This window comes from Cotesia glomerata, linkage group LG3, assembly GCF_020080835.1.
Source record: "Cotesia glomerata isolate CgM1 linkage group LG3, MPM_Cglom_v2.3, whole genome shotgun sequence".
Classification (NCBI taxonomy): domain Eukaryota; kingdom Metazoa; phylum Arthropoda; class Insecta; order Hymenoptera; family Braconidae; genus Cotesia; species Cotesia glomerata.
This window is the reverse complement of record NC_058160.1, coordinates 29,639,909-29,667,860: the sequence shown is the minus strand read 5'-3', so window position 1 is coordinate 29,667,860 and position 27,952 is coordinate 29,639,909. Positions and strand designations below refer to the sequence as shown.

The 27,952-nt window shown below is 26.2% G+C and overlaps 1 protein-coding gene and 1 pseudogene across 2 annotated transcripts; one reads left to right on the top strand and one right to left on the bottom strand.

Moving 5' to 3' along the window:
* Positions 1–1,334: 1,334 nt before the first annotated feature.
* Positions 1,335–17,705, top strand: LOC123261305 (neuropeptides capa receptor-like). Of its 2 annotated transcripts, XM_044722888.1 has the most exons (7): positions 1,335–1,924; positions 2,639–2,995; positions 7,960–8,050; positions 8,923–9,122; positions 9,234–9,482; positions 9,552–9,915; positions 16,964–17,705. In XM_044722888.1, the coding sequence occupies exons 2-7, from the start codon at positions 2,716–2,718 to the stop codon at positions 17,199–17,201; spliced, it is 1,422 nt and encodes a 473-aa protein (XP_044578823.1). In that variant the 5' UTR covers positions 1,335–1,924; positions 2,639–2,715; the 3' UTR covers positions 17,202–17,705. The 2 variants fall into 2 exon arrangements, with proteins under 2 accessions (XP_044578823.1, XP_044578822.1); XM_044722887.1 differs by lacking the exon at positions 1,335–1,924 and having other exon boundaries at positions 2,539–2,995.
* On the bottom strand, positions 11,370–11,462 carry LOC123262326 (annotated as a pseudogene).
* Positions 17,706–27,952: the final 10,247 nt, after the last annotated feature.

Below are 27,952 nucleotides of genomic sequence, written 5' to 3'. Positions count from 1 at the left end.
CTGAAAAATATTGGTGCGTGCTGGGATCGAACCCGGGTCCCACTCTTCGAAAAGCGAGCACCGAGCCGACCAGGCCATTGCCTACCAGATATTTAATTATTAATTATTTTTATGATTTTTTGACAGGAAAATTATGAAAAAAAAATAATTAGGAATTAAATTTAATATTTAGAAATTTGAAAAAATTACAAATTAAATTAGACAATGTTTGAAAATTTTTTTTAATTTTTTTATTGAAAAAAATTAATAAAAATTCTAAGTGCAGTTTTTTAAAAATATTTTTTTTACTCATAATTTTTATTCAATAAAAAAAATCAAAAATTGTCAAATTTCTGCTAATTTTAGTATCATAAAATTATGAAAATTAAATTAGACGATATTTGAAAATTTTTAGAATTTTTTTATTGAAGAAAATTAATAAAAAAATTGACATGTAGAAAATTGAAAAAATTTTAAGTGCAATTTTTTACTCATAATTTTTATTCGATAAAAAAAAAGCAAAAATTGTCAAATTTCTGCTAAATTTAGTATCATAAAATTATGAAAATTAAATTAGCGGATATCTGAAAATTTTTAGAATTTTTTTATTGAGGAAAATTAATTAAAAAAAATTGATGTAGAAAATTTTAAGTGCAATTTTTAAAATATATTTTTTACTCATAATTTTTATTGATTAAAAAAATCAAAAATTGTCAAATTTCTGCTAAATTTAGTGTCTTAAAATTATGAAAATTATATTAGCTGATATTTGAAAATTTATAGAATTTTTTTATTGAAAAAAATTAATAAAAAAAACTGAAAAAATTCTGTGTGATTTTTAAAAAATATATTTTTTTACTCATAATTTTTATTGATTAAAAAAATCAAAAATTGTCAAATTTCTGCTAAATTTTGTGTCTTAAAATTATGAAAATTAAATTAGCCGATATATGAAAATTAAAAAAATTTTTTTATTGAAAAAAAATTGAAAAAAATTTTTTTTTTTTTAATATTTTTTTATTCAAAATTTGATTGATTAAAAAATAAAAAAATTATCTAATAAAATAAAAATATTAATTAAATTCCAAATAATTACTTATTGTTTACAAAAACAATTAAATTAATAGTTAATCAAATAAATATTTTCCAAAAATTACTTACAGTTCAATAAATTCAAATTATCAATTTATCACGAATTAAATATTAACATTAATTAAAATTCAGTTGAACCATGAAATAAATTTCAAATTGTAATCAACTCGCAAAAATTGAATATCAAATACAATCAAAGCATTCGTAATATAACTCGATATAAATTTAATTCTACAATTATTTGAAAAATTTATTCCAATTAAATGATCCTCGAGTAAACAAACAAACCAACACCAATGGAGCACTCTAACATCAATACCCGATTTAATTTACTGTGTTATTGCGTGTACGTATATGCTAGCTCCAAACAACTCATCCAACACTCACATCGCCCTACTCGTGAGTCAAGTGTCTTCGGTAGTCTGGTGAACAGTAGTATAGTAAGAGTGCTGTCATCAGATTATCGGCTAGTATTAAACACGATCTCAAGTAAAACTAAGCTCTGAAAAATTTTCTTATAATTTTTAATTTCTTCACTAATTTTATCAACAGTTATTAAATAGTGAGTGTAATAAAATCATATAAAATATTTTATGTTCTAACTTTGTTTTGAAAATAAATTATCAAGAAAACTGAGAAATAAATCGGCTTGAGTGTAATGTTAGAACAAAAGTTAAATTTAAAGTTTTGTACCTGAGAAAAAATGGTGCAGTGCTTTGAAAACAAAAATTGCAACTTTGCAGTTTGGATTTAAGGTCATCGATTAACTCGCGGATTTTACGGAAACAATAAATATGCCTTGTTCTTAAAAGGAAACTATTGTAGAACGCCTTTAGATAAATTTTATAAAAAAGTATATTATTCTTCTTGCGCTATACAATTTTTTTTAGATAATTACTCAATAATTTCTTGTTCTTAAAATGAATCTATCGTAGAAAATCTTTAAATAAATTTTATAAAAAATTATATTCTTCTTCTTTTGCAATACAATTTTTTTTTCTTAAAATGAAGCAATTGTAGAACGTCTTTAGATAAATTTTATAAAAAAATATATTCTTCTTTTGCAATACAATTTTTTTAGATAATTATTTAACAATTTTTTGTTCTTAAAATTAGATAATTATTTAATAATTTCTTGTTCTTAAAATGAAGTAATTATAGAACGCCTTTAGATAAATTTTATAAAAAAAATATATTTTTATTGCGCCATAAAATTTTTTTAGATAATTATTTAATAATTTTTTGTTCTTAAAAAAAAGCTGTCGTAGAAAATCTTTAGATAAATTTTACAAAAAATTATATTCTTCTTCTTTTGCAATACAATTTTTAAAAATAATTGTTTAATAATTTTTTGTTCTTAAAATGAAGCTATCGTAGAAAATATTTAGATAAATTTTATAAAAAATATATTTTTGCGCCATAAAATTTTTTTAGATAATTATTTAATAATTTTTTGTTTTTAAAATGAAGCTATCGTAGAAAATCTTTAAATAAATTTTATAAAAAATTATATTCTTCTTTCGTTGCAAAACTTTCTGGGATAATTATTTACTAATTACGCATTAAGATGTATTTGACCGCAACTTGACAGCAGATAAGAAAGGAGTTAATTTAAACTTGCAATACTCCGTAATAAATAAAAAAATGGAAGGATCAGAGGAGCGGGACTTTGACTACTTTTGGCAGGCTCTAAACAAAGAAAATTTGACGGAAGAAGAGTACTTGACCAGGATTCTGGGCCCGAAATATCTGTCAATGAGACTGGTGGTCCCTCTTACCTTGGCGTACGTCAGCATTTTCGTCACCGGGGTGGTTGGAAACATCGCAACTTGCATTGTTATCGTTAAGAACTCAATGATGCACACTTCTACCAACTACTATCTCTTCGGACTGGCTATATCTGACCTAATTTTGCTGACCCTCGGTAAGTGCCCTTCCTTCATTGCTGCTTTTGTTGTCTTCTTCCTCCTGCGCTTGTCCAGCTCTAATTTGAGATTGGTGGGTTTCACTTAGCTGCTAAATGATTTATTACTTTTCTGTTACTTCATCATTTCATGTGTTTAAAATTAATTGTGTCAGATTTTTAGTGTTATTAATTGTTTTTCTTATATTTTAACAATTTATTTATTTGTAATTTTTTTTTATATTGAATCAAAATTAAATTAGCCGACTTTTGAAAATTTTTATAATTTTTTTTTATTAAAAAAAAATGTTTTTTTAAATTTGACATGTAAAAAATTTTAAAAATTTTACGTAGAATTTTTTTTACTTAAAAAATTTTTAACTTACAATTTTTAAACTTGCATTTTTTTATTTAGAATTTTTCTAACAAATAAATTATAATTGAAAAAATTTTATATTTAGAAGCTCTAAAAAATTATGAATTTAATTTTTATAAATAATTTTCTAGCTTTAATTTATTTTTTTAAAATAAATTCACAATTTTTTTATTTCTTCAATTTTATATTTTTTAGCAAATTTAAAAAAGTGGAATTTTTTTTTTTACTTAAAAAATTTTTAACTTACTATTTTTCAACTTGCAATTTTTTATTTAGAATTTTTCTAACAAATAAATTATAATTAAAAAAAATTATTTAAAAAATTTTACATTTAGAAGCTCTAAAAAATTATGAATTCTATTTTTTATAGATAATTTTCAAGCTCTAATTTATTTTTTAAAATAAATTCACAATTTTTTTATTTCTTTAATTTTATATTTTTTAGCAAATTTAAAATTGTGGAAAATTTTTTTTTAAATTTTTTAATTATTGAAATTATTTTATCAAAAAAAGTTAATAATAAACAATAAAAAAATTTGATTTTTTGAAAAATTTTGTTAATTTAAACTAAAAATATAATGACAGCTCTAAATTAATAAAATTTATAACTTACCTATAAATTTTAAAGTATATTACAACAAATCATGTCAATAAAAAATGATATTTACTATTTCAAACATAGATAGCTTTGAAAACTTCAAAAATGACAAATTTTCATTACAAATATCAATATTATTTATTTATTTAAGTAAAAACGTCGGACAAAAATAATTTAAATTGTAGGACCAACTAAATACATATTTACAAAACTTATTACAAAGGTAATTCGTGTTTGTCACATGCAGTATATGTACAAATATAATATATTAGCTGACACACTAAGTGTGAACTGTTGATGATTAGATACGCTGTTTATGTTAAAATTCTAAATTATTACGATTGAAGCTACTCTAAGTATATAAAATTTGTAAGTTAATTTTGAAGTTTACAGTATTACAAAACAGAATTCCAATATTTACAACATCCGCAGCCTTGAAAGGCTCGAAAATAAAAAGTTTGATTACAAATAAAAATCTAAACCAACTGTTGGAATAATAAATTAATAGAATCAATAATAAATATATATAATTTATAATCTGAACATAAATTTTAGTCTTAAAAAACAGCATTTAAATTTGATAAATAATTAACATCTGCAGCCTTGAAAATCTCAAAAATAATAATAATATCAATCAAATGTTATAATTATAACATTTTTGGATTAAAAACACTCTAAATATATAAAATTTATAATTTAACTATAAATTTTACATAATATTAAAGTGAGCCGACATTTTTAATTTATTTTATTGAAAAAAAAAAAATATTTTTGAAAAATTGCACTTACAGCTTTTTACAAATAAAATTTTTTTATAATAATTTTTCCAATGAAAATTTTTAAGTGTCGGCTAATTTAATTCTGATAAATTTAACAGTCTTAAAAAATACTTTTTAATTTTTAAAAACAATTTTTACTATACTAAACAATCGCAGCCTTGAAAGTCTAAAAAATAAAAAATAAAAATCTAAACCAACTGTTGGAATAATAAATTATTAGAATCAAAAATAAATATATATAATTTATAATCTGACCATAAATTTTACAGTCTTACAAAACACCATTTAAATTTGATAAATAATTAATATCTGCAGCCTTGAAAATCTCAAAAATAATAATAATACCAACCAAATATTATAATTATAACATTTTTGGATTAAAAACACTCTAAATATATAAAATTTATAATTTAACTATTTTTTATTCTTTTATTTATTAAATTAAAGTAAAAAAATATTTTTTAAAAATTGCACTTAAAGTTTTAAACAAATAAAATTATTTTTTATTTTTTTGAAATATTTTTCTTAATAAATGTCGGCTAACTTAATTTTGATAAATTTAAGAGTCTTAAACACTTTTTAATTAAAAAAAAAATTTTTACTAGATAAAACACCCGCAACCTTGAAATTCTAAAAATTAACAAGTTTTGATTACAAATAAAATTAAAATAAACCAACAGCTATAAATATAATCTATAAGTTTATTTGAAGCGAAGCGCAACCATGTAAGCGATCGAATATATTTAAAGAATCGAGCAATTAACCCAATTTGAGGTAAAGTGGAAGGAACCCAGTTATTAATGAGCAAATAAATGAAAAAACCAGGTGATTTCTGATTGACAAGTTTTGATCCACTTTTAATCAAGTGCTTATAAATTATGATACCCGAGATAGTGATAAGATTTGTAGTAAAATCACGTCTATGTGTCCACGACTCAAGAGTATGAAAGATTATTAACATTTATCGCTACGATTATTTGCACGAGATAACTGCGTCATTTACTTGGGATTTAACATTCAATTTGTTCATCTACTTTATTGTTTTATTAATATTTGTTATTTATATGTGCATTGTTTAATGTAACAGGCGTTAATTGCTGTTGTACATGATTAATTACTCTGTTAACTAGGTTGACCTTTACCCCAGAGTACTTTTGTAACGCGTTTATTGATTTTCCCGGAATATATGATGCGGAACAATACTGTTCATTACTAAAGGTTGCAATTGTCGACAGAAATTACATTTGAAGGGTGTTTATGACTGCGTAATAGTTATTTTACCTCGCGTTGGAAAATTCACAGGATTATTATTAGTTTGATTTCCACAAAAAATAAAACTTTATTAAATTTTTTTTAAATTTATTTTTTTATAAATCGGCCTGTTGCAAATTTATTCGTTAAATTTACTTGTAAATATTTTTAATTTACAATGTATGATTGAGTTTTTACAAGGAAAAAATTACATTATAAATAGTCAAATTTAAAACTAGAAAAATTGCAGTTCGAAATAACATTTTAAAAATTCAAACTTTGAATCTTATTTTTCACAGCTTTGAATGTAATATTTACATTTTACAATGTAATTTTTTAAAAAACTTTAAAAATTATAATCTGAAATATTATAATAGATAGAAAGGTAAGCTAGACTCAAGAGAAAAAAAATTTTTAAAAGGAAAACAATAAATTTCTTGAGTTAAGAGAAAAAATTCTTGAGCAAAGATAAAATTCTTGGTTTAAAAAAAATTTTTTGACTTAAGAATTTGTTTTTTAGTCCCAAGAAATTTATTGTTTTCCTCACCAATAGTTAATTTATAATGATAAGTATTCAAAAATGCTCTATCTCTAGATACATAATTAAGAAATGACCGTTTATCTTGTGAAATATTGACATTTTTAAAGATATAAGCTCATCCTGATGTTATACTCATCAAGACCTTTCATTTGAGTACCCACATCAATTTTTCATATATTTATATATATTATATATATGAATATATGAAAAATATATCAAAATGCATGTGGGTACTCAAATGAAAGCTGTTGATGAGTGTAACATCGGGATGAGCTTATATCTTAAAAAATGTCAATAATTAAGAATTGACTTTGCTATCTTGTCAACTAATGATATTTTTGAAGATATAAGCTCACCTCCACTTTACACTCATCAAGACCTTTCATTTGAGTACCCACATCAATTTTTCATATATTTTATATATTTATATATATTATATATACATATATATGAAAAATGTATCAAAAATGCATGTGGGTACTCAAATGAAAGCTCTCGATGCGTGTAACGTCAGGGTGAGCTTATATCTTTAAAATATATATTATATATATATATATATATGTATATATGTAAAATATATCAAAAATGCATGTGGGTACTCAAATGAAAGCTCTTGATGAGTGTAACATCAGGATGAGATTATATCTTTAAAAACTTCAATAGTGAAAAAAGTACAGTGCAGTTTAACAAAAGTCATTATTTAATAAAGCAAAATTTTATTTATTTATAATTCACAAGTCACATAGTGACTGCAAGGTTGCTGGTAATCATAAAATAAGTTACAATTTTCACTATTGGATGTACAATTTATCTCAATTTTATAAATTTTAAGAGCACTTAAAAATTAATATAAAAAATTTCAACCTTTTTGTGTGCAAAAATAAAAAAATCTACTTTTTAATCAGATGCGGCACAATAAAGCGTATTATTTACGCAATTGAACCAAAAACTAGTTGTTTAATATAATTGAAAAAGGTGAATTAAAGGTTTATAACAGAACAGTTGATTAAATTGGGTGGCTGAGAGTTGACACGTGCAACAGGTCGCGTTAAATTGGACAGCAGCTTGAGTGATCATTTATTTTTTCAGGAAATTCTTCGTCTCGCCTCCGGGTCTAGACAATTTTATTAAATCTCTCATTTATATTTCTACTTCTCCAGTTATTTACTTGAATATAATCTACAGATAAAAAAAAATTATAAAGTACAAACTGGACTGCTAATTTTGATGAGCTTTTGTGACCGGATTACGTCCTTTGAGCAGACAACGCATTTGATCTCGAGATTATCAGATTAGTCTTGTTACGCTGTTTCCCGACAGTGGCTTTGATAACTTACTTGTGTTTTTACAAATGTCCAATGTTCTGATAATTAATTAATTATAATTAATACACTTTACCTTGTAAGTGGTTTAATTAATGACAGTATTTATGCTTTACAGGATTGCCTAACGAGCTCAGCTGTATTTGGCAACAATATCCTTGGGTGCTCGGAGTTACTTTGTGCAAACTGAGGGCTTATGTATCCGAGATGTAAGTAGTTTATAATTAATTCATTATTAAGCTTAATTTAATTAACAAATTTTTTTAAGTTTTTATTAAACAATTTTAAAATTATTAATCATAAAAACAAATTTCTAAATAAATTTTTTTAATCATAAAAAAAAAGAAAAATTATAAAATAAATTTAATAATAAATTTTTTTTTCTCTAAAAATTTTTTAAAGAAAAAAATTTTACAAATTAAAGAAAAAATTCTTTAAAGTTTTTTTTATATTATTTTTTCAATATTTTATAAATTTTTATTTATAAAAAAAAATCTTGTAAAATTTTTAATTTATAAAAAAGAAGAAAAGTTACAAAAAATAATTTAATAATAATTTTTTTTTCTCTAAAAATTTTTTAAGAATAAAAAAATAAAATAATTTTAAAAATTAAAGAAAAAATTCTTTGAAGTTTTTTAAATTATTGCTTAAATATTTTATAAATTTTTATTTATAAAAAAAAAACTTGTAAATAAATTTTTTAATTGATAAAAAAGAAGAAAAATTACAAAAAAAATTTAATAACAATTTTTTTTCCTCTAAAAATTTTCTAAAGAAAAAAATTCAAAAAATTAACGAAACAATTTTTTGAAGTTGCTTGAATATTTTTATTGATAAAAAAAAACTTGTAAATAAATTTTTTAATTGATAAAAAAGAAGAAAAATAACAAAAAAAAATTTTCTAAGGAAAAAAAAATAAATGAAATAATTTAAAAAATTAACGAAACAATAAATCAAAGTAAAGTAATTTAGCAAATAAATACCGCGATGTTACGAACAAAACAGAAAACAAAGAGAACATTTTTCACGGTTAGAATGTGGGTGCAAATAATAAAATATTTATCGGTGTAATTAATCACAGGTCTTCGTACGTATCGGTACTAACGATAGTGGCGTTTTCAATGGAGCGTTTTTTCGCAATATGCCACCCCCTGGAAAGCTACACAACAGACAAACCACAAAGGCCTATTAAAATAATATTCATGATTTGGTCTATCGCTTTAGTATCTGCGGTCCCTTTTGCAATGTACACAAACGTAAACTACGTCGAGTATCCACCAGGTAATTACCTCTATTTATCTTCCGAATAATAGTATTCTAACCACTTCATTTGCAAAAAGCTGACCACGCAAATAGCCCACACTGCACACACTGAAGATTAAATAATTTCAGGGTCCGGCGAAGCGTCAGACGATTCAGCCTTTTGCGCAATGTTACTCCCGGACATGCCGAACTTTCCTCTGTACGAACTGAGCTGTATAATCTTCTTCTTGATACCCATGGTGATAATTCTGGTAGTTTACACAAAAATGGGCCTGAAAATTCGGAAGAGCGCTCGCACAGGGGAAAATTCAATAGTCCACTCCGTGCTTGCGGAGTCGAGGCATGTTCAGTCGCGGAAAAGTATCGTCAAGATGTTGAGTGAGGATTTTTTTTATTAATTTACCAATTAATTTTTTCTTTGAGTTGTAATTTAATTTTTAAAAATAGGCGCAGTAGTGGTGATGTTTTTTTTCTGTTGGGCGCCGTTTCACGCCCAGCGTTTGCTTTATGTTTACGCCCGCGAAGCGGATTATTATCCTGACTTAAACGAGTGGCTGTACATCCTGAGCGGGTTCCTCTACTACTTCAGCACAACTGTTAATCCGATTTTGTACAACCTAATGAGCTTAAGATATCGACGCGCGTTCAAGAAGACCATCTGTTGCCACAAGCACTCAAGAAGCCCCAATAGTACTATTATTCATGTGAATCACAATATTAATAGTAGCATTATCAATAACAGGGAAAGAAACTTTTGTCACTGTGGCTCCGATCGGATTCCTCATCGGACTAATTTAAAGTGCACATTCAGGTAAATATTTTTTTCTTTTGTTACACATCGACGGTCTAATTAGCAATTTGTCTAACTCTTTATTTTTTAGAGGGTGATTTTTTAACATTTTGATGTAGCAATAATCCAATTATAAATTATTTGAATGATTTCAACCTAAATATTGTAACTCTATTAGATATTAATGATATTAAATGCTTTTTTAAAGTGATAATAAATTTTGAACTAATTGTTTTTTTCGTACAAATAGAAGATTCTCTGAAATGGAGTTAGACAATTTGCTAATTAGAACGTCGATATAAATGTAGACTTAAAAATTGAAAAAATGCTTCATTCTTTTAGAATTAGATTCGGTAATTATTTACAAGTGGGGTCAACCTCATAGTTAATGTCGTGAAAGGAAAAAATAAAGATTTCGATAGCTTTTTTGCCTTTAAAAATTTATATTTTATCTTTTTTTGATGTTTTTTAAATATTTTTTTTGAAAAGTTCATAAAAAAATGAACAATTTAAAAAAAAACAATTGATCAATTTGATCAAAAAAAAATTTAACATGGGCTAACATGGCTTGATCCCACTTGTAAATAATTACCTTAGATTCTAATATGTTAAACTCTGATAATATTAATAAATTTTGAAAAATTGAGATTTTTATTATTTATTTATTATTTAATTTCAATGCCAAGGCAGTATAGCCAGATGGCAAAAGTATACAAACAGAGTTACAATAAAAGTACTCGTATGACTAATGAAAATATAAAATTTCAAAAATATTAGATATTAAGAATTGATCGTTTTTCTTGACTTTACTTTGGAATAAAATTATGACAAATACAAGAAAAAAAAATAAATTTGAGCATAAAAATTGAGCATTAAAAATTGAAGAGTTAAACTCAGTGGTACAAATTATACAAATTATAGAAGATGATAATCTGAGATGATCTAGAACGATAAACTCACGTAACAGAAATGTGTAAATGAATATCAAAGGTTTGAAAATTAGGATTCATTGTCTCCTTTAAAAATTTGAAATTAAGATTCATTATCTCGTTCACGTTTCATCAAGAATTCGAAAGTACTAGTTTTAACAGAATTTAAGCTAAGTAAATTTGTGACTTCAAATGGTAATAATTACCGTAATTATGTTTGTAAATATTTGTAAAAATGCTTACCGTAAGATGGACGGTGTGGCTTAATGTATATAGAATAAGCGAAAGGAAATTTAGTATAGACCGGATAGCTCAAATGGTAGAGTAGCCGACATGTCTTCGGAAGGTTCTGGGTTCGAATCCCAGTCCGAGCTATCTAATAATTTTTTCTCGCATATTCTATAAACTCACATTAAGATGATCCTCTCCACATTCCTTTCTCAATCCTTTCCTACCAATATCCTGTTACGTGAATGTGGAACGCTTCACGTAATAACTACCGTAACTCCTATTCTTTCCCGCTTCACAGCATTATTTATATTTGTAAAAAATGTGGAACGCTTCACGATTTTGCGTGTCATCCTTGCGCAGGGGCCATTAAGCCTAGATACAATAATAGTAATTCCCTCCAAATTCGGATCGCAGAAACTACGAAGAAATGTTCAAAAGTAGTAGTTGAGAAGTTAGTCATTTTAAAAGACACATTGATTTGTTTAGCAGCAATTCTCTCCGATCTTCTAATATCTGTGGATTCTTCAACGAAGAGACTTCTGAGGAACTTTGGTTCACCTAATTTTAGAAGTTTGTAGATGAAGTACGCTAACGAGTACATTCGTTTAGATTTGACCGTGAGCCAGTTTAATGAATGCCTGTAGGGAGTGATATGCTCATCTCGTCTTAAATTAAAGATTAATCTGATGGTGTTGTTTATAAGACGTTGAAGTTTGTAGCCCAGACTGGGAATCGAACCCAGATCTCTCGGTTACGCGCCAAGGGCTCTACCAGTTAAGCTATCCGAGACAAGTACTGACTACTTTATTCAGTTACGTATATAAGATGGACGGTGGCGTTGTTTGCTCGGTGGGTCTTATATACGTGACTGAATAAAGTAGTCAGTACTTGTCTCGGATAGCTTAACTGGTAGAGCCCTTGGCGGGTAACTGAGAGATCTGGGTTCGATTCCCAGTCTGGGCTATCTGATTATTTTTTACACGCTTTATATTAGCTTCACTTGTATGTCAGTTTGTCAGTATGTCAGTAACTCTCTGTGGGTAATCTGCGCGCCTGCGGCCTTCCTTGGTTCTGGTAGCCGTTTCTCAGGCTCGCTCTCCGAAATCGAACTCTGATTCCCCGTATTTATAATATTTATAAATAATTATTTTTTATTAGCTTCACTTGTATGTCAGTATGTCAGTATGTCAGTATGTAACTCTCCGTGGGTAATTTGCGCGCCTGAATATTTTTGATAATCAACAAATAATAGTTTAAAAAAACTAAAAAATCACGCTTTTATAAATCAACCAAACTAAAAAATAAAAAATAAATAATAGTTGAAAAAAACTAAAAACACGCTTTTTATAGAAAACCAAACTAAAAAATAGAAAATAAATTTAAATTAAGAATAGTGTTAAAAATTTCAATAAATATAAATTAATAATAGTGTAAATAAAAAAAATGTATTTTATTTTAAAAAAAGCGTGGGGTGCTTTTTAAGATATTATCAAAATGATAATCACTCTACTCATATCTGTCAATAAAATATTTATAACTATTGACACCATGCACCTCACGCTTTTTTTTTAAAATAAAATACATTTTTTTATTTACACTATTATTAATTTATATTTATTGAAATTTTTAACACTATTCTTAATTTAAATTTATTTTCTATTTTTTAGTTTGGTTTTCTATAAAAAGCGTGTTTTTAGTTTTTTTAAACTATTATTTATTCAATTACGGAAAAGTCCCCACTGAGTAGGTCCCCCCCTTTCCCCTATCCGTTCTTTCCCAACTCCCTTAAAATTTGCTTTGATATGGCCTTTTGGATAAGTCAATCAAAACTATGGAACAGTATTCAACTATTGGAATTATGGTAGTCATGACTAGTAGTTTACGCGTTGAAGTAGAGAGTATGTTTCTTCTGTGTTTTAGACAATTTAATGTACCATAGACCTTACGAGTAATGTGAGCCACATGGATATCCCAAGAGAGATTATTAGTTAGGTGTATGCCCAAATGTTTGGTTGAGTTTACATAAGGTATAATATTACCGTCAATGATAATTTCAGGCAAATTATCATAGATTTTTGTATTTTTAGGTATTTAAACTTTTTTTTCGGCTGGTAAAAAATTGTTTAATAATATTTTAATTTTTGAATTAATTGATAGTTTGAATTTTAGTAGTTGTACACAGTAAAAAATTTTGCGTCAAAAAACTTGGTGTTAAAAATTTTTGTGTTAAATATTTAACACTTTTATGTGTAAATTTAATATTTATTCTCTTAAATCAACACAAAAAGTGTTAAATATTTAACATAAAATTTTTTAACGTTTATATTGATATAATGGTTCATTTATTTATTATTTATTATTAATTACCATAAAATTATATGAAATAACTTAACAATTTGATCAACTGAATTTATAATAAATGTTATTTTTTTTTAATTCATTGTTAATTTATATAATATAATAATCTGTGCATCAAAAATGTGCAGTAGTAATATTGACACTTGTCAATATTGTTATTTAACAATTAATATATTATTAATTAAATTGACCCCGAGCAGTGGTTCAATTGCCCCCAAGCGGGGATATATTGAACCATTCGACCCGCTTGCATAAATTAATCACTTTTAAGAATTCACATTGTTTATTGACTAATTTAAGGATTGATAATGATAGTAGACATAATAAACTATCATTCCAAGAAAAAAAATTATTATTTAGTTTTGATATTTTTAAAAAATTAAAAAAAAAAAATATATTGTTTGAATAATGTTTTTTCATCGGTATTTTTATTCAGTCAAAGCTTTGACGAGGTTTCTAACTCTTGTGGAGTTTTAGAGTAATTATTTTGTGAATTGGGCCGATTTCTACACAAGTACTCTTTGCAAAAAAAAAACTTTTAGCGTTATGAGCTATGATCGATTTTATCGCTCAAACTGAATTGAAACTGAGCTTTGACTATAAAACTTTTATTGGAGGATTTAAAGCTTGTACGAATACTTTTTTCATCAAACGAAAACAAATTTTCTGATAAAAAAGTCAATCAACGGATAAAGTTAGATTGAAATGTAAAAGCTATTACAAAGCAGCGTATCACAAATTCTGGTATTGGTTCAATGAAAACGATCAATTATTTATTTTATTTATTTATTTATTTAATCATGCCAAGACAGTTGCCAAATGGCAAAGTTTACAAAATAATTATTGTAATAGTGAATACAATAATAAAAAAGTTTTAAATATAATGAGGGTATCTGGTATCAGGCGTCTTGATCTTCCGACAAAATATCCCAAAAAAAAATATCTCCGGACAAAATATCCCCAAGACTAAATATCACACAAAATTCATGATAAAAGGGCACAATAATATTTTAAGTTTTTGTAAAGTCGTGCTACAAATATTTGTTGAAATGTCATTAATAAGTGTTGCAATAAAATTGATAATTTTTTTAAATTTATTGTTTTGAATTGTTTTATTAAAAAATTTAAGATATTTTGTCCGGGGATATTTTGTCGGAGGATCAAGAATTATGGAACCGATTTTTATAGATTTTTTGCCTTTAAAAGCCGGAAAAACTATTGGCTTCCCCCATGAAGAAAAAATATATTCTAAATATATTAAAAATCTATAAAAAATATATAAATATATAAAAAATATGTATAGTAAATATATTTTTAATAACTAACTTTTGGCCGATTTTCATATATATTTCATATATATTCAAAATATATCTTAAGATACATAAAAAATACGTAGCTAAAAATATAAAAAAAAAAGTTTGGAAAATCCAAAAGTGCATGCCTCATAACGCTCATTCATTTTTTAAGAAAAAAATTAATTGTGTAATTGATTAAAAAAAAAAAATTATAACTAAACAATTTTTTATTTTTTTTTAAATATCGGCGCCTTTTTTTCTTGTCATATGCGCACGCAGTCTATAAAAATCTAGTTTGATCAAGTGGCGCCATAGTTCTCACGTGACAAACAAGAAAAGTTCGTTTGGCTTTGTACGGTTGTATCGTAGTGAATTTTAATATAAATTCAATTAAAAAAAAAAAATACGTCAGCTAGGCCACTGATATGAAATACGGACCTAGTTTATCGAATTCTTAAATTAATGAAAAAGATCCGGTCTTGAAATATCATTTTGTTCGGGATTAATCGTTGGTACATCCAAAATGGGGTGACATCCGACGTCCACGTAAAATTTTTTTCAAAACGTTTTTTTTTTTTTCAAAATAGCAATATTAAATGATTTTAGAAAGTAAAAGATGGTTTGATTTAAGTGTTTTTTCGGTGTACATCTTTATGTTAATGTATAAGTGTAATATGGTTGTGATAGAGGCATTTAAAGATCACAAAATTGCTTAACCTTGACGAGTCGAGTATAAAGCACAACCTCACGCGCTTCGCGCTATGAGGCGTGCAAAATATATTCTGAAGATATCTAAAATATATATGAAAATCGGCCAAAAGTTAGTTATTAAAAATATATTTACTATACATATTTTTTATATATTACGAAATATATTTTTAACTTCCCGCTAATAAAATTGAAAATTTTCAAAAATCGGGAAGTTATTGGTTTTACCCCGTTTTTCGAAAATCGAGTTTTCATCAGATCTCGACGTTTTGAGGTCCTAGGAAGCTTTCCTGACTATTCCCGCGAGGGTGTCACTATGTCTGTATGTATGTGTGTGTGTGTGTGTAAGTATAAACCTCTTATAACTTTTGAACGGTTGAACCGATTTCATCGCGGTTGGTGCCATTCGAAAGGGCTTTGCCAAACTCAGATTTTCTGTTAATTTGAACCGATTCGGACCGATAGATTTTGAGAAATTTGGAGAAATCTAAAAAGAAGTAGGAAAAAAAATTTTTTCTGAAGTGGTTTTTTTGGGATAACTTTTAAACGGCTCAACCGATCGATTCCAAAAACTAATCAGCTCTCAACCTTGAAAAACCACGTCGATCGCCGTCAATCCGGTCAAAATCGGTTGATTCGTTCGAGAGATATCGTGAACGAAAGAAAACCCAAAAAAGTGTTTTTTCAGAGTTACTCCGAAATTTCTAGTTTGACCAATTGAAACTTAGAAATGATTTATAAGGCTTAAAAAACTACGTAGAATGCCGCCAACTGCGTAAAAATCGGTTCATTCATTCAAAAGTTATTGCGGTATGAACATTCAAAAAATAGTGTTCCATGAAACTTCTATCAGACTTTTGAGCTCTTTGAGCTCAAAAGCATAGAAAAGGTATCTTTTTGAGCTCGGAGAGCTTAAAACAACACACAGATTGTACTTTTGAGCTCGAAGAGCTCAAAAAAGCGGCCAGGTATTAACGGAATTAGCGGGAAGTTGCAGGGATGGCCTTTAGGGTCAACCGTTTTCCTAATTTTTTTTTCATGGGGGTCCTATGTTTTTAGATAAAATTTCTATTTTATCTTTTGATATATTTTTTTTTTGAAAAACACAAAAAAAAAACAATTTAAAAAAAAATTGATCAGAAAAAAAATTTTCTATGGCTCAAGATACCCGGTTCCATGATTCTTCAAAAAAAAAATTATATCAAAAAAAGACAAAATAAAAATTTTATTCAAAAACATAGAAGCCAATATTTTTTTCAACTTTTTAAGGCAAAAAAGCTATAAAAATCTTTTTTTCCTTTCACGAAATTTTTTATTATAAATACGCTCTAATAATAAGCAGAATTAAAAGAAAAAAATTTTAAATGTTAATTTTTCACCTAATTATGGCCCAAAATTTGTTTGACCACTTATAAATAATTACCAGCCGTTTTAACATTCAACGATAGTGAATAACATTAATTTTTTTATTGTAACCGAGTTTGATATCCATTTTACCCACATTATTATTGTAACTTGTTTTATTTTTTTTTTTTTATGTAATTATAGGAGTACGATAGACCAAGCAAAGGAAATGCTGAAGCTAAATTCAACGCGTCATGAATGCAACAGAGGACCCAAGTCGTCTATTGATTACACCAGTGTCAAAGTAACCGAGGAAAATAATGCCAGAGGGATGCTAATTAGCAGACGTCCGCCTGTCGAGCATCATCTGAGCAATGAGAATATCAGCGGTCACGGTAACGGAGTTAATGAGACTATTTTAACAGTCAGCAGCGCTGTTTAATTTATTTTTTTACCCGTTTTTCGTTTTTGTGTCTTGTAAATATTTTTTATTAGCAATAATTATTTTTTTTTTTTCCCACAATAGTTTATTATTATTTTACTATTACATTAGGGAAATAATGAATTGCCAAGTTGGGATGGAATATAAAAAATTCATATATATGGAGATGAATTTTAATTCCCAGGAAATTTTTCATGAAATAAATGTTTTTCAATAATCGAATTTTTGTAAAAAAAAATTTATGGTTAATGTATACGGTCATCGATTTTTTTTAATATTGTGCTGTGATATTTTATATTTTGTACACGCGTATAAATGTGAAAATTGAATAGATTTCAATTGAATGGTGTATTGATAAAATAACTAATAGCTGTTCATACCCGCATTGAATTTTCTGAAATTATCGGAAAATATTTACCAGAAAATATAAAGCGCGTTCTTGCGTACTATTAAAAAATTTATTATTTATTGATAACTAAATCCCATCACTGTTAATTAATAATTTATTAAAAATTCAATACTTAATTTTTGTTTAATAGATTATAAAAATTTAATTTTTTTATAATAAATTTTATATTAAATTTTATTTATTAAATGTTTTAATAATTAAGCTAATTTAAATGTAAAATATCGCGTGCCTAAGGATAAAAAAGCTTATAGTTAAGGGTTAATAATAATTAATAATAAGCATATGTCAAATAATAGTTTCACAAGACAAATTATACTAAAATAACAGCCTCATATACAAAGTGAAGATATAAACAAATAGAAAATAAATCAATTAAAAACAAATTACGTAAAAATTAAGTAATAAAAAAAAATCACAATGACAAATAACATTTAAATATTTTGAAATTTCTCCCTTTAATCACAACAGCTGTTTCATCATGATCAAGAATCTAGAATCCAAATTTTATAATGATTATTTCTTAAATTAAAAACCAAGAAAATAATCACGGGTAATTTATTTTCTTTTTTAATTTTAAAAAATTGTATAGTTGAGGTTTTACGTCGCTACTACCACAGAAAATTTTTTTTTCACATTTTTAAACAACGAATATGTCGACAGTTTAATTAGTAATTTGTCTAACTTCTTATTTTTACACGCTTTATATTAGCTTCACTTGTATGTCAGTAACTCTCCGTGGGTAATCTGCGCGCCTGCGGCCTTCCTTGGTTCTGGTAGCCGTTTCTCAGGCTCGCTCTCCGAAATCGAACTCTGATTCCCCGTATTTATAATATTTATAAATAATTATTTTTTATTAGCTTCACTTGTATGTCAGTATGTCAGTATGTCAGTATGTAACTCTCCGTGGGTAATTTGCGCGCCTGAATATTTTTGATAATCAACAAATAATAGTTTAAAAAAACTAAAAAATCACGCTTTTATAAATAAACCAAACTAAAAAGTAAAAAATAAATAATAGTTTAAAAAAACTAAAAACACGCTTTTTATAGAAAACCAAACTAAAAAATAGAAAATAAATTTAAATTAAGAATAGTGTTAAAAATTTCAATAAATATAAATTAATAATAGTGTAAATAAAAAAAATGTATTTTATTTTAAAAAAAGCGTGGGGTGCTTTTTAAGATATTATCAAAATGATAATCACTCTACTCATATCTGTCAATAAAATATTTATAACTATTGACACCATGCACCTCACGCTTTTTTTAAAATAAAATACATTTTTTTTATTTACACTATTATTAATTTATATTTATTGAAATTTTTAACACTATTCTTAATTTAAATTTATTTTCTATTTTTTAGTTTGGTTTTCTATAAAAAGCGTGTTTTTAGTTTTTTTAAACTATTATTTATTTAGAGGGTGATTTTTTAACTTTTTGATGTAGTAATAATCCAATTATAAATTATTTGAATGATTCAAACCTAAATATTATATCTCTATTAGATAATAATGATTTTAAATGCTTTTTTAAAGTGATAATAAATTTTGAACTAATTGTTTTTTTCGTATTAATAGAAGATTCTCTAAAATGGAGTTAGACAATTTGCTAATTAAAACGTCGATGTTCTTTTGTGAATTGACCGAAAAAAAATTATACGCCCTTTCACCTTTGAATCACCAAAATTTCGAATTCTTAAAAGTAAAAGGACGTATGATTAAAGACACACTTCCTTTTACCTTAGTAATTCTTTTTTTCAATTTTAAGCGTAGGATGTGTCTACTACTCGATTGGCAGTAAAAAAAAAATATGCGCTCTTGTACCTTTGCAAAGATAAAAGGGCGTATAAATTGTTATAAGCCCTTTTACACAGAAAGAATGGTTCACTTGAACCAAGAAAATATTTTTCTTGCTAATTATTTTCTTGGGCGAAAAAAAATTGTTTTTTTGACAAGAAATTTCACTTATTCTAACAAAATTAATTCTCTTGCTTCAATTGCTTCAAGAAATACGTATCTTGATCCAAGACAATTTATTTAAATCAAGAAAATTTTCTGCCCTCCAGGCGGAAAGTGGCAACTTTCGGCCCGCTGCGCTAAACGAAATTGCCGCTTTCCGCCTCTGTCGGACAGAAAAATAGTATACAAACCTATGGCAGGAAAATAATAAATATCTCAGATCACATATATGTCGACCTCGGCTTCGCCTCGGGCAACATATATGTGTTCTGAGACATTTCTCATTTTCTTGCCACAGGTGTGTAATATACTATTTCTTGTTTTGAGAAAATTTTTCTCTTGCTCCAAAAAATTAAATATCTCTATAATAAATATTTATTAATATTTTTATTGACGAATATGTCACATGGGAAGATCAAATAATATTGAACCATTTTCTTTCATTCAATATGTATAATTGCGTGCTAAAATAATCTAAAATGGGTATCAAATATTCAAGAGAAAAATTTTTTCAAGGTGAAAAAATTTATTTCTCAGCTGAAGTTGGGCGCTGCTTCCCGAAAATATCTAAAAATCTTGATCCAATATAAAAATTTATTGTATCAAGTATTTATGATAATTTGAATTAAGAAAAATTAATTCCACCAAGAATAGAATTTCAAGAAAAATTTTTACTTCGGCCAAGACAACTTCGGTCTTCCTTCGGGCACCCGACAAATTTACTTGAGCCAAGAATTTTATTCTCCAGTCAAGAAATCTTTTTTTCTGTGTACCTTTAGGCACGCGAATATTTAAACAATTTATTAATTTAAAAATAGTCATTTAAAATTGTGTAAAAATTTATAATTAAAAATCATATCTTAGTAATAAAACAAAATACTGATGAATTATTTTTTTTTCTTTAATATCGAAGCTTACGAAAGTTTAAGCCGAAAAAATATCAGACAAATACCGCAAGACTGAAAAAAAAAAGTAAAATCCGATATTGATTTCCCAAAAATAGCTTCGAGTTTAATAACATCCGTAAAATCCAGTGGTTCGTATAAATAATTAGCTAATTAACGAGACAGATTAACTTATTTAATTAAACTTTGATTATAGTTTATTTAGAGATAATTTGAATGGTCGCGTGCATATCGTTTGTATGTCAAGAGAACAAAACTGTTTTGTTCTATTAGTGAGCTTATTTGATCTTTATTTTTTTATCTTTTCAGAACAACGCGGACAATATAAAATATACAATACAATACTATAGTGAATAAAGAAAGTTTCTTTGATACTTTGGTAATTATTCTACATAAACAATGGTGTAGAAAACAAAAAAAAGTAACAAATGAGAAGCGAGGGTATTTGGTACAAAACTTTTACCCGATCTTGTATGAAATTTCTCGGGAAGTTAAATATTAGCAAACAAATGAAACTTTTATAAATTACAATGCGTTGATTAAAAAGCAAAAGTTATTTAGATAAAATTTCCATCTAAATTACTTGATAGATTGTAAAAAAGTTTGGTCTATTCTTCGGGACATGTTCAATGTAAAATGGCGAGCGTGATTCTGCTGAATTTTCTCATTTTTTTTGGACGCTCAATTTACCGTTTGATTGGATGGTTTTCCGAGTTGTCTCTACTTACATTTACACTTCCAATTATTTGGTTGTCTAAATTTCATTCGACTACAAGGGTAATTTATTTATTTTAAATAACTAATATTGTATTTGAAATTTTTATAAAAAATATTTTTTATTTAGGTTAAAATTTTAAGAGACGATAAATTTATAAATTTATTTAATTATACTAGCAACCTTGCAGTCACTATATGACTGCCGTGACTTGTGAACTATAAATAAATAAAATTTTGCTTTATTAAATAATAAATTTTGTTAAATTGCACTGTACTTTTTTTAACTATTGACGTTTTTAAAGATATAAGCTCATTCCGATGTTACACTCATTAAGAGCTTTCATTTGAGTACCCACATGTATTTTTGATATATTTTTCATATATACATATACATAATATATATTTTAAAAATATAAGCTCATCCCGATGTAACATTCATGAAGAGCTATCATTTGAGTACCGACATGCATTTTTGATATATTTTTCATATATACATATATATAATATACATAAATATGAAAAATTGATGTGGGTACTCAAATGAAAGGTCTCAATGAGTGTAATATCGGGATGAGCTTATATTTTCAAAAATGTCAATAGTTCACGAGATTCAAGGTCATTTCTTAATTATGTTAAATTGCACTATACTTTTTTCAACTATTGAAGTTTTTAAAGATATAAGCTCATCCTGATGTTATACTCATCAAGAGCTTTCATTTGAGTACCCACATGAATTTTGATATATTTTTCATATATCCATAGATATAATATATAATGTATATATATTATATATAAATATATAAATATATGAAAAATTGATGTGGGTACTTAAATGAAAGCTCTTGATGAGTGTAACATCGGGATGAGCTTATATCTTTAAAAATATCAATAGTTCACGAGATACAAGGTCATTTATTAGTTATGTTAAATTACACTGTACTTTCTTAACTATTGACGTTTTTAAAGATATAAGCTCATCCCGATTTTACACTCTTCAAGAGCTTTCATTTGAGTACCCACATGCATTTTCATATATTTTTCATATATACATATATATATATATATATATATATATATATGCTATATATATATATATATAAATATATAAATATATGAAAAATTGATGTTGGTACTCAAATGAAAGGTCTTGATGAGTGTAAAATCGGGATGAGCTTATATCTTCAAAAATGTCAATAGTTTACGAGATTCAAGGTCATTTCTTAATTATGTATCTAGAGATAGAGCTAAAAAAAACCGATTTTGTCATATGACTATCTTGGAGACAAAATTTTTCTTACTCCCTCAATTAATATAGATTAAAAAAAATAATTTCACTTAAATTTTTAATTCAGGTAATAATTGTATTTTTCTTAATCGGATTGGCATTAATGAAAATGTATCCCAAATACATTTATTTAAATGAATATCAAAATGAAAATGACGACAGTGAAAAGCTATTTTGTGCAATATTTGAGCGACATATTCACCAAGGAATATACTCGCCAATAATCGGTGACAATTATTTAATATCAATTGATAAAATTGCAAAGAATAATTCCCATGACAGTATCACGCTAATTTCCGTATCTCTGAGCAATATTAATTCACCGAAATATATAAATGTTACTGATGACTATTCAAATATTTATAAAAGGGAAAATTTTAATCAACTGGAAAATTCAGCGACGGAATTGTCGTTCGATATAAATTATAAAAAATCTATTAATGTGATTGCAAACAAGCGATACGAATTGAATGAAGAAATAGAATCCCAGGAATTTATTGACAAGGCGGAGTCAGGACTGCAGAAAGAATCTCAATCCCGTAATTCTAAATCTTCGGGGAGTAAAATTAACTCTGATATAAATTCCTTAGTTGGAAAAATAATTGAAATTGAGAAAACCGAACAAGATCGGCGATCTTTTGACAACGAGGGTCTCGTTTCTCCGGACTCCAGTGACACATTCGTCGGAATTAACGAGCTGACATCGGTCATACCCTCCGAGGAAATTTATGGAAGTTTTTCCAAGCCGAAAGTCGCCAGCCGAATAAATTATCTTGAATTAAACAATAATAGTAGAAAAAAATCACGTGAAATTAATGAAGAAGAAATAGAAAAAATTGTCGTCGTTATTAATCCCGACTCTGCGTCGGAAATCACCGAGGACACTGTAATTTTTGATTGAAGAATTTTGATAATTTTATATTTTTACAGGAAATAGATTTTATTAATAAAAATGCTAAAAATTAAAATAAAGTTAATAAAACCATTGAAAATAAATTGATGTAAAAAAGGCCAAGGAAATTTACATTTTAAAGAGAGTTTTTTTGATAAATAAGGACTAAAGAATAACTTTGAAGTGCAAATGAAATTTTTTATCAAAGGAAATAAAATTCTTTATGTATATTGCAAAAAATTGCGAAGCGAAGGCTGGCTTTATATTATTCATTTAGTTGTTCATAATACACGAAATAGAAGAAAACACCGGATTAAATTGTAATTAAATATTCGGTATGATCAAGCTTCATGAGAATTAAATTAGCCGTTTAAAAATTTTAATAATTTTTTTCATTGGAAAAATTAAAAGAAAAAAATCCATATGTTGAAAATTTGAAAAATTTAGGGCTTCATACGAGAGCGAGATTTTTCTCGTCTCGGAAAAGCGAGAAGAGACGAGACGAGACGTTTTTGAAAATGTTATGGGCGATACCGAGACCACATATAGCGCAACCCGAGAGTTTCGTTCTTGGTCTCGTAAAATTTTTTTTTTGAAGTTTTTATTAAAAAAATTAGAAAAAATCCACAAAGATAACAATAAATTTTACAAAGTATAAAATCTGGTGACCATCTGTGAAATAGTTTATTGTAACTTTAAAAAGAAAACTCAAAGTTGAAACTGTAATTTTTTGAGTATAAGTATTAATATTTATATTCTATATCGTAGTTTGTCAATTCAAAACATCATGGCATCCTTAGCCGAGTATGATTTTTTCATATTACACGCTTTATATTAGCTTCACTTGTATGTCAGTTTGTCAGTATGTCAGTAACTCTCCGTGGGTAATCTGCGCGCCTGCGGCCTTCCTTGGTTCTGGTAGCCGTTTCTCAGGCTCGCTCTCCGAAATCGAACTCTGATTCCCCGTATTTATAATATTTATAAATAATTATTTTTTATTAGCTTCACTTGTATGTCAGTATGTCAGTATGTCAGTATGTAACTCTCCGTGGGTAATTTACGCGCCTGAATATTTTTGATAATCAACAAATAATAGTTTAAAAAAACTAAAAAATCACGCTTTTATAAATAAACCAAACTAAAAAGTAAAAAATAAATAATAGTTTAAAAAAACTAAAAACACGCTTTTTATAGAAAACCAAACCAAAAAATAGAAAATAAATTTAAAATTAAGAATAGTGTTAAAATTTCAATAAATATAAATTAATAATAGTGTAAATAAAAAAATGTATTTTATTTTAAAAAAAGCGTGGGGTGCTTCTTAAGATATTATCAAAATGATAATCACTCTACTCATATCTGTCAATAAAATATTTATAACTATTGACACCATGCACCTCACGCTTTTTTTAAAATAAAATACATTTTTTTTATTTACACTATTATTAATTTATATTTATTGAAATTTTTAACACTATTCTTAATTTAAATTTATTTTCTATTTTTTAGTTTGGTTTTCTATAAAAAGCGTGTTTTTAGTTTTTTTAAACTATTATTTATTTTTACTTCAACTTGTTAACTCTTCTAATACTTACTTATCAGTATCACTTTTCATAAATACTTATTTTTGCAGATTTTTACATTTTAGATTTGAATGATTCCTTTTAAAAGATCAATGGGTTCACTTATACTCTCGCTTGTGTATGTGTCTACAAGCGAGAGAGTCATAGATGTGTGTACTATTGAGGGGTTTTTGTTTACTCGAAATTTTCTACCCGGAAGATCCTCTTATTTACTACAGACATACAGTAAACTTTTTTTATATTTGACTCGTCCTTTTTCAACACCTATATAAAACAATTAAATATAAAGAGTTTCCATTATGATCACTAATGTGATTTGTCTATATAAAATTTCAAAAGAATATTAATTATTATGTTTGTTACAAATTTGCGATAATTAACGTTATTTTTCGAGAAAAATAAAATTTACTAATATAAAAACTAATCTCATTATAAATTCAGTACTTAACGGGCAACTTTTATTGCCTCTATAGCGATGTTTTGAAAATTTAGTCTCTATTTGGACATCTGGAGAAATTTTTTGTTTTTTCCTGTACTTTTTGTAGTAAAGATATGAACAGTTATTGTATACATCTGTAGGAGTATATATAATAGAACTGGTCAAATATTCAAGTATTTAGTAACAAACTTATGTTAGATGTTAGATGCAAAAAAAATGTTTCAAGTATTCCGTAAAGATAAAATTTATGCTAAACTGCGTGACGAAAAATTGTTTATATTGACAATATTATGTGGATCAGAGAAATTCTCTAAAGAGTTGTTCATCAGTTTTACAAAAACTTTTGAACAGTGAAGATTTACAATTTTTCGATTTCAGATACAGTAAAATGTTAACAAGTGTGATTGTTAGTGATAATAACCCAAATAAGAGGCAAAGATCTAATAAAAGTGAAGATGAAATAAGTGAATAAGTGAATATGATATTTGTTCTTAATATTTAGAACTAAGCGAGACAAGACGAGACAACTGGTAACGAGACGAGACCGAGATTTGAACGAGACTTAATTAAGGTAGTACCCTCGCCAAAGTCGTTTTCTTAGGATTTTTTTTTAATTTTGGCAGATTAATGTTCATATAATTCTGCGTCGATTGGCGCAATTTGAGAATTTTTGACCATCTAGTTTCCGAGATATTTAATTTCAAAGTTTGAGTTTTGAACGCTCTTATACATTACAGTATACGGGATATCGAAAAATTTACCTACAAACATTTTTATATCTTAGAAACTTTTCTTAGGATCTTTTTAAAAAACTAGAGTAACGTTAACTAACAACTAAACAATTAAAAAAAAAAAATTCATTGATAATTACCACACAGTTTCAGAGATATTTAGTAATAAGTAATTAAAAATTTACCAGACTTTAGCCGAGGAGGGGATACGTTAATAAAGCTGTGGCAACAGCGCAAGTTTTGTAAGCCGCGAAAGAAGTATGAGATGCGCATGCGCTGACAAATTTGAAAAGTTTAATTTACGTTAGGTGTAATATTATAGTTATTAATTTTATTTATTTAAAAAAAAAAAAAACTATGATTATTTTATGAAAATAAGTATTTTTTTATGATACTAAAGTTAGTCGACATTTTTAATTTTTTGATTTTTTTTTTAATAATTAAATAAGAAAAAAATTTTTTATATTGCATTTACAGTTTTTGAAGTTTTTTTCAAGTGAAATTTTTTTTTATTTTTTTGTAATCATTTTTTCAATAAAAAAAATTCTAAAAATTTTTAAATATCGGCTAAATTATTTTAATTTTTTTTTATATTTATTAAAAATTCAAAAAGTTAACAATTTTAATATAATAATATATATTAATCTTTCATAAGTTATAAAAATAATAGTCAGATGAAATAATAAAAAATACTTAAATTTAAAATCAGTTAATACATATAAACACAAAAATTTAATTACTTATTTTTCTGAAAAAACAAAACAATATTGTCAATTATTTTTTTTCTATTTGTTATTTGTATAGTTATTTCCATATGTGCTAGAGATTTCTGTCGTTTTTCAAGGACTTTTTTTCATGAATCGTCTTTTGTAAGTCGATTTTTCAGACATTGTTACTATATTTCCAAATAAATGTATGTAAATAAATAAATAAACGCATGTATCAAAACAGAGGTTAGTCTACAGCTAGTCCAATATACTACAGTATAACCACTATAAAATATCTTAATGCTCACGCCATATTAAAGCAAATTTTTAAGGGAGTTGGGAAAGAACGGATAGGGGAAAGGGGGGGACCTACTCAGTGGGAATTTTTCCGTAATTGAAAAAATAATCAGACAGCCCAGACTGGGAATCGAACCCAGATCTCTCGGTTACGCGCCAAGGGCTCTTCCAGTTATGCTATCCGAGACTTTTCAAACGATCAGTTTCTCGTTCGTGATTGGCTGAAATAAGTACATAAACAGCAAAAAGTTTTAGGCTTGTCAATAATGACTATCCGGTATGTGTACCGTACACTCTAGTATAAACTTTTGACGACCGAAGTCGCGAGGGTAATACCTTAATTTTTTCGGAATTTACGAGACCGAGACGAGATTTTTAGTACTCTCGCCTACTCTCGTCTCGTGTGAAGCCCTAGAAAAATTATCTGTGCAATTTTTTAAAAATATTTTTTAATTAATTTATTTTTTATAATTAAATATTTAATTATAATTTTTTATGTAAACTCACTAGACCAAACACCAATTTTGCTTACATGAAATTTAAACTACAATTTAAATGAGTGACATTTTCAATTGTATGAAAATATATAACCTGACACTGACGATGAAATTCTGTTGGAATGAATAGTTTAATTTAACGCTATTATTAAATATTATCATTAATAATTATTTAGTTATTTTAAATGACATTTTGAATTTAAATTTTAATTAATAACTCAATTTTTTATTTTAAAAAAATTTTTTTCTTTTTTTAACTTTAAACAGATAAAATTATTATAACTATTTTTTTTATTTACGAAAAAATTAGTTGAAAATTAATTAAAAAT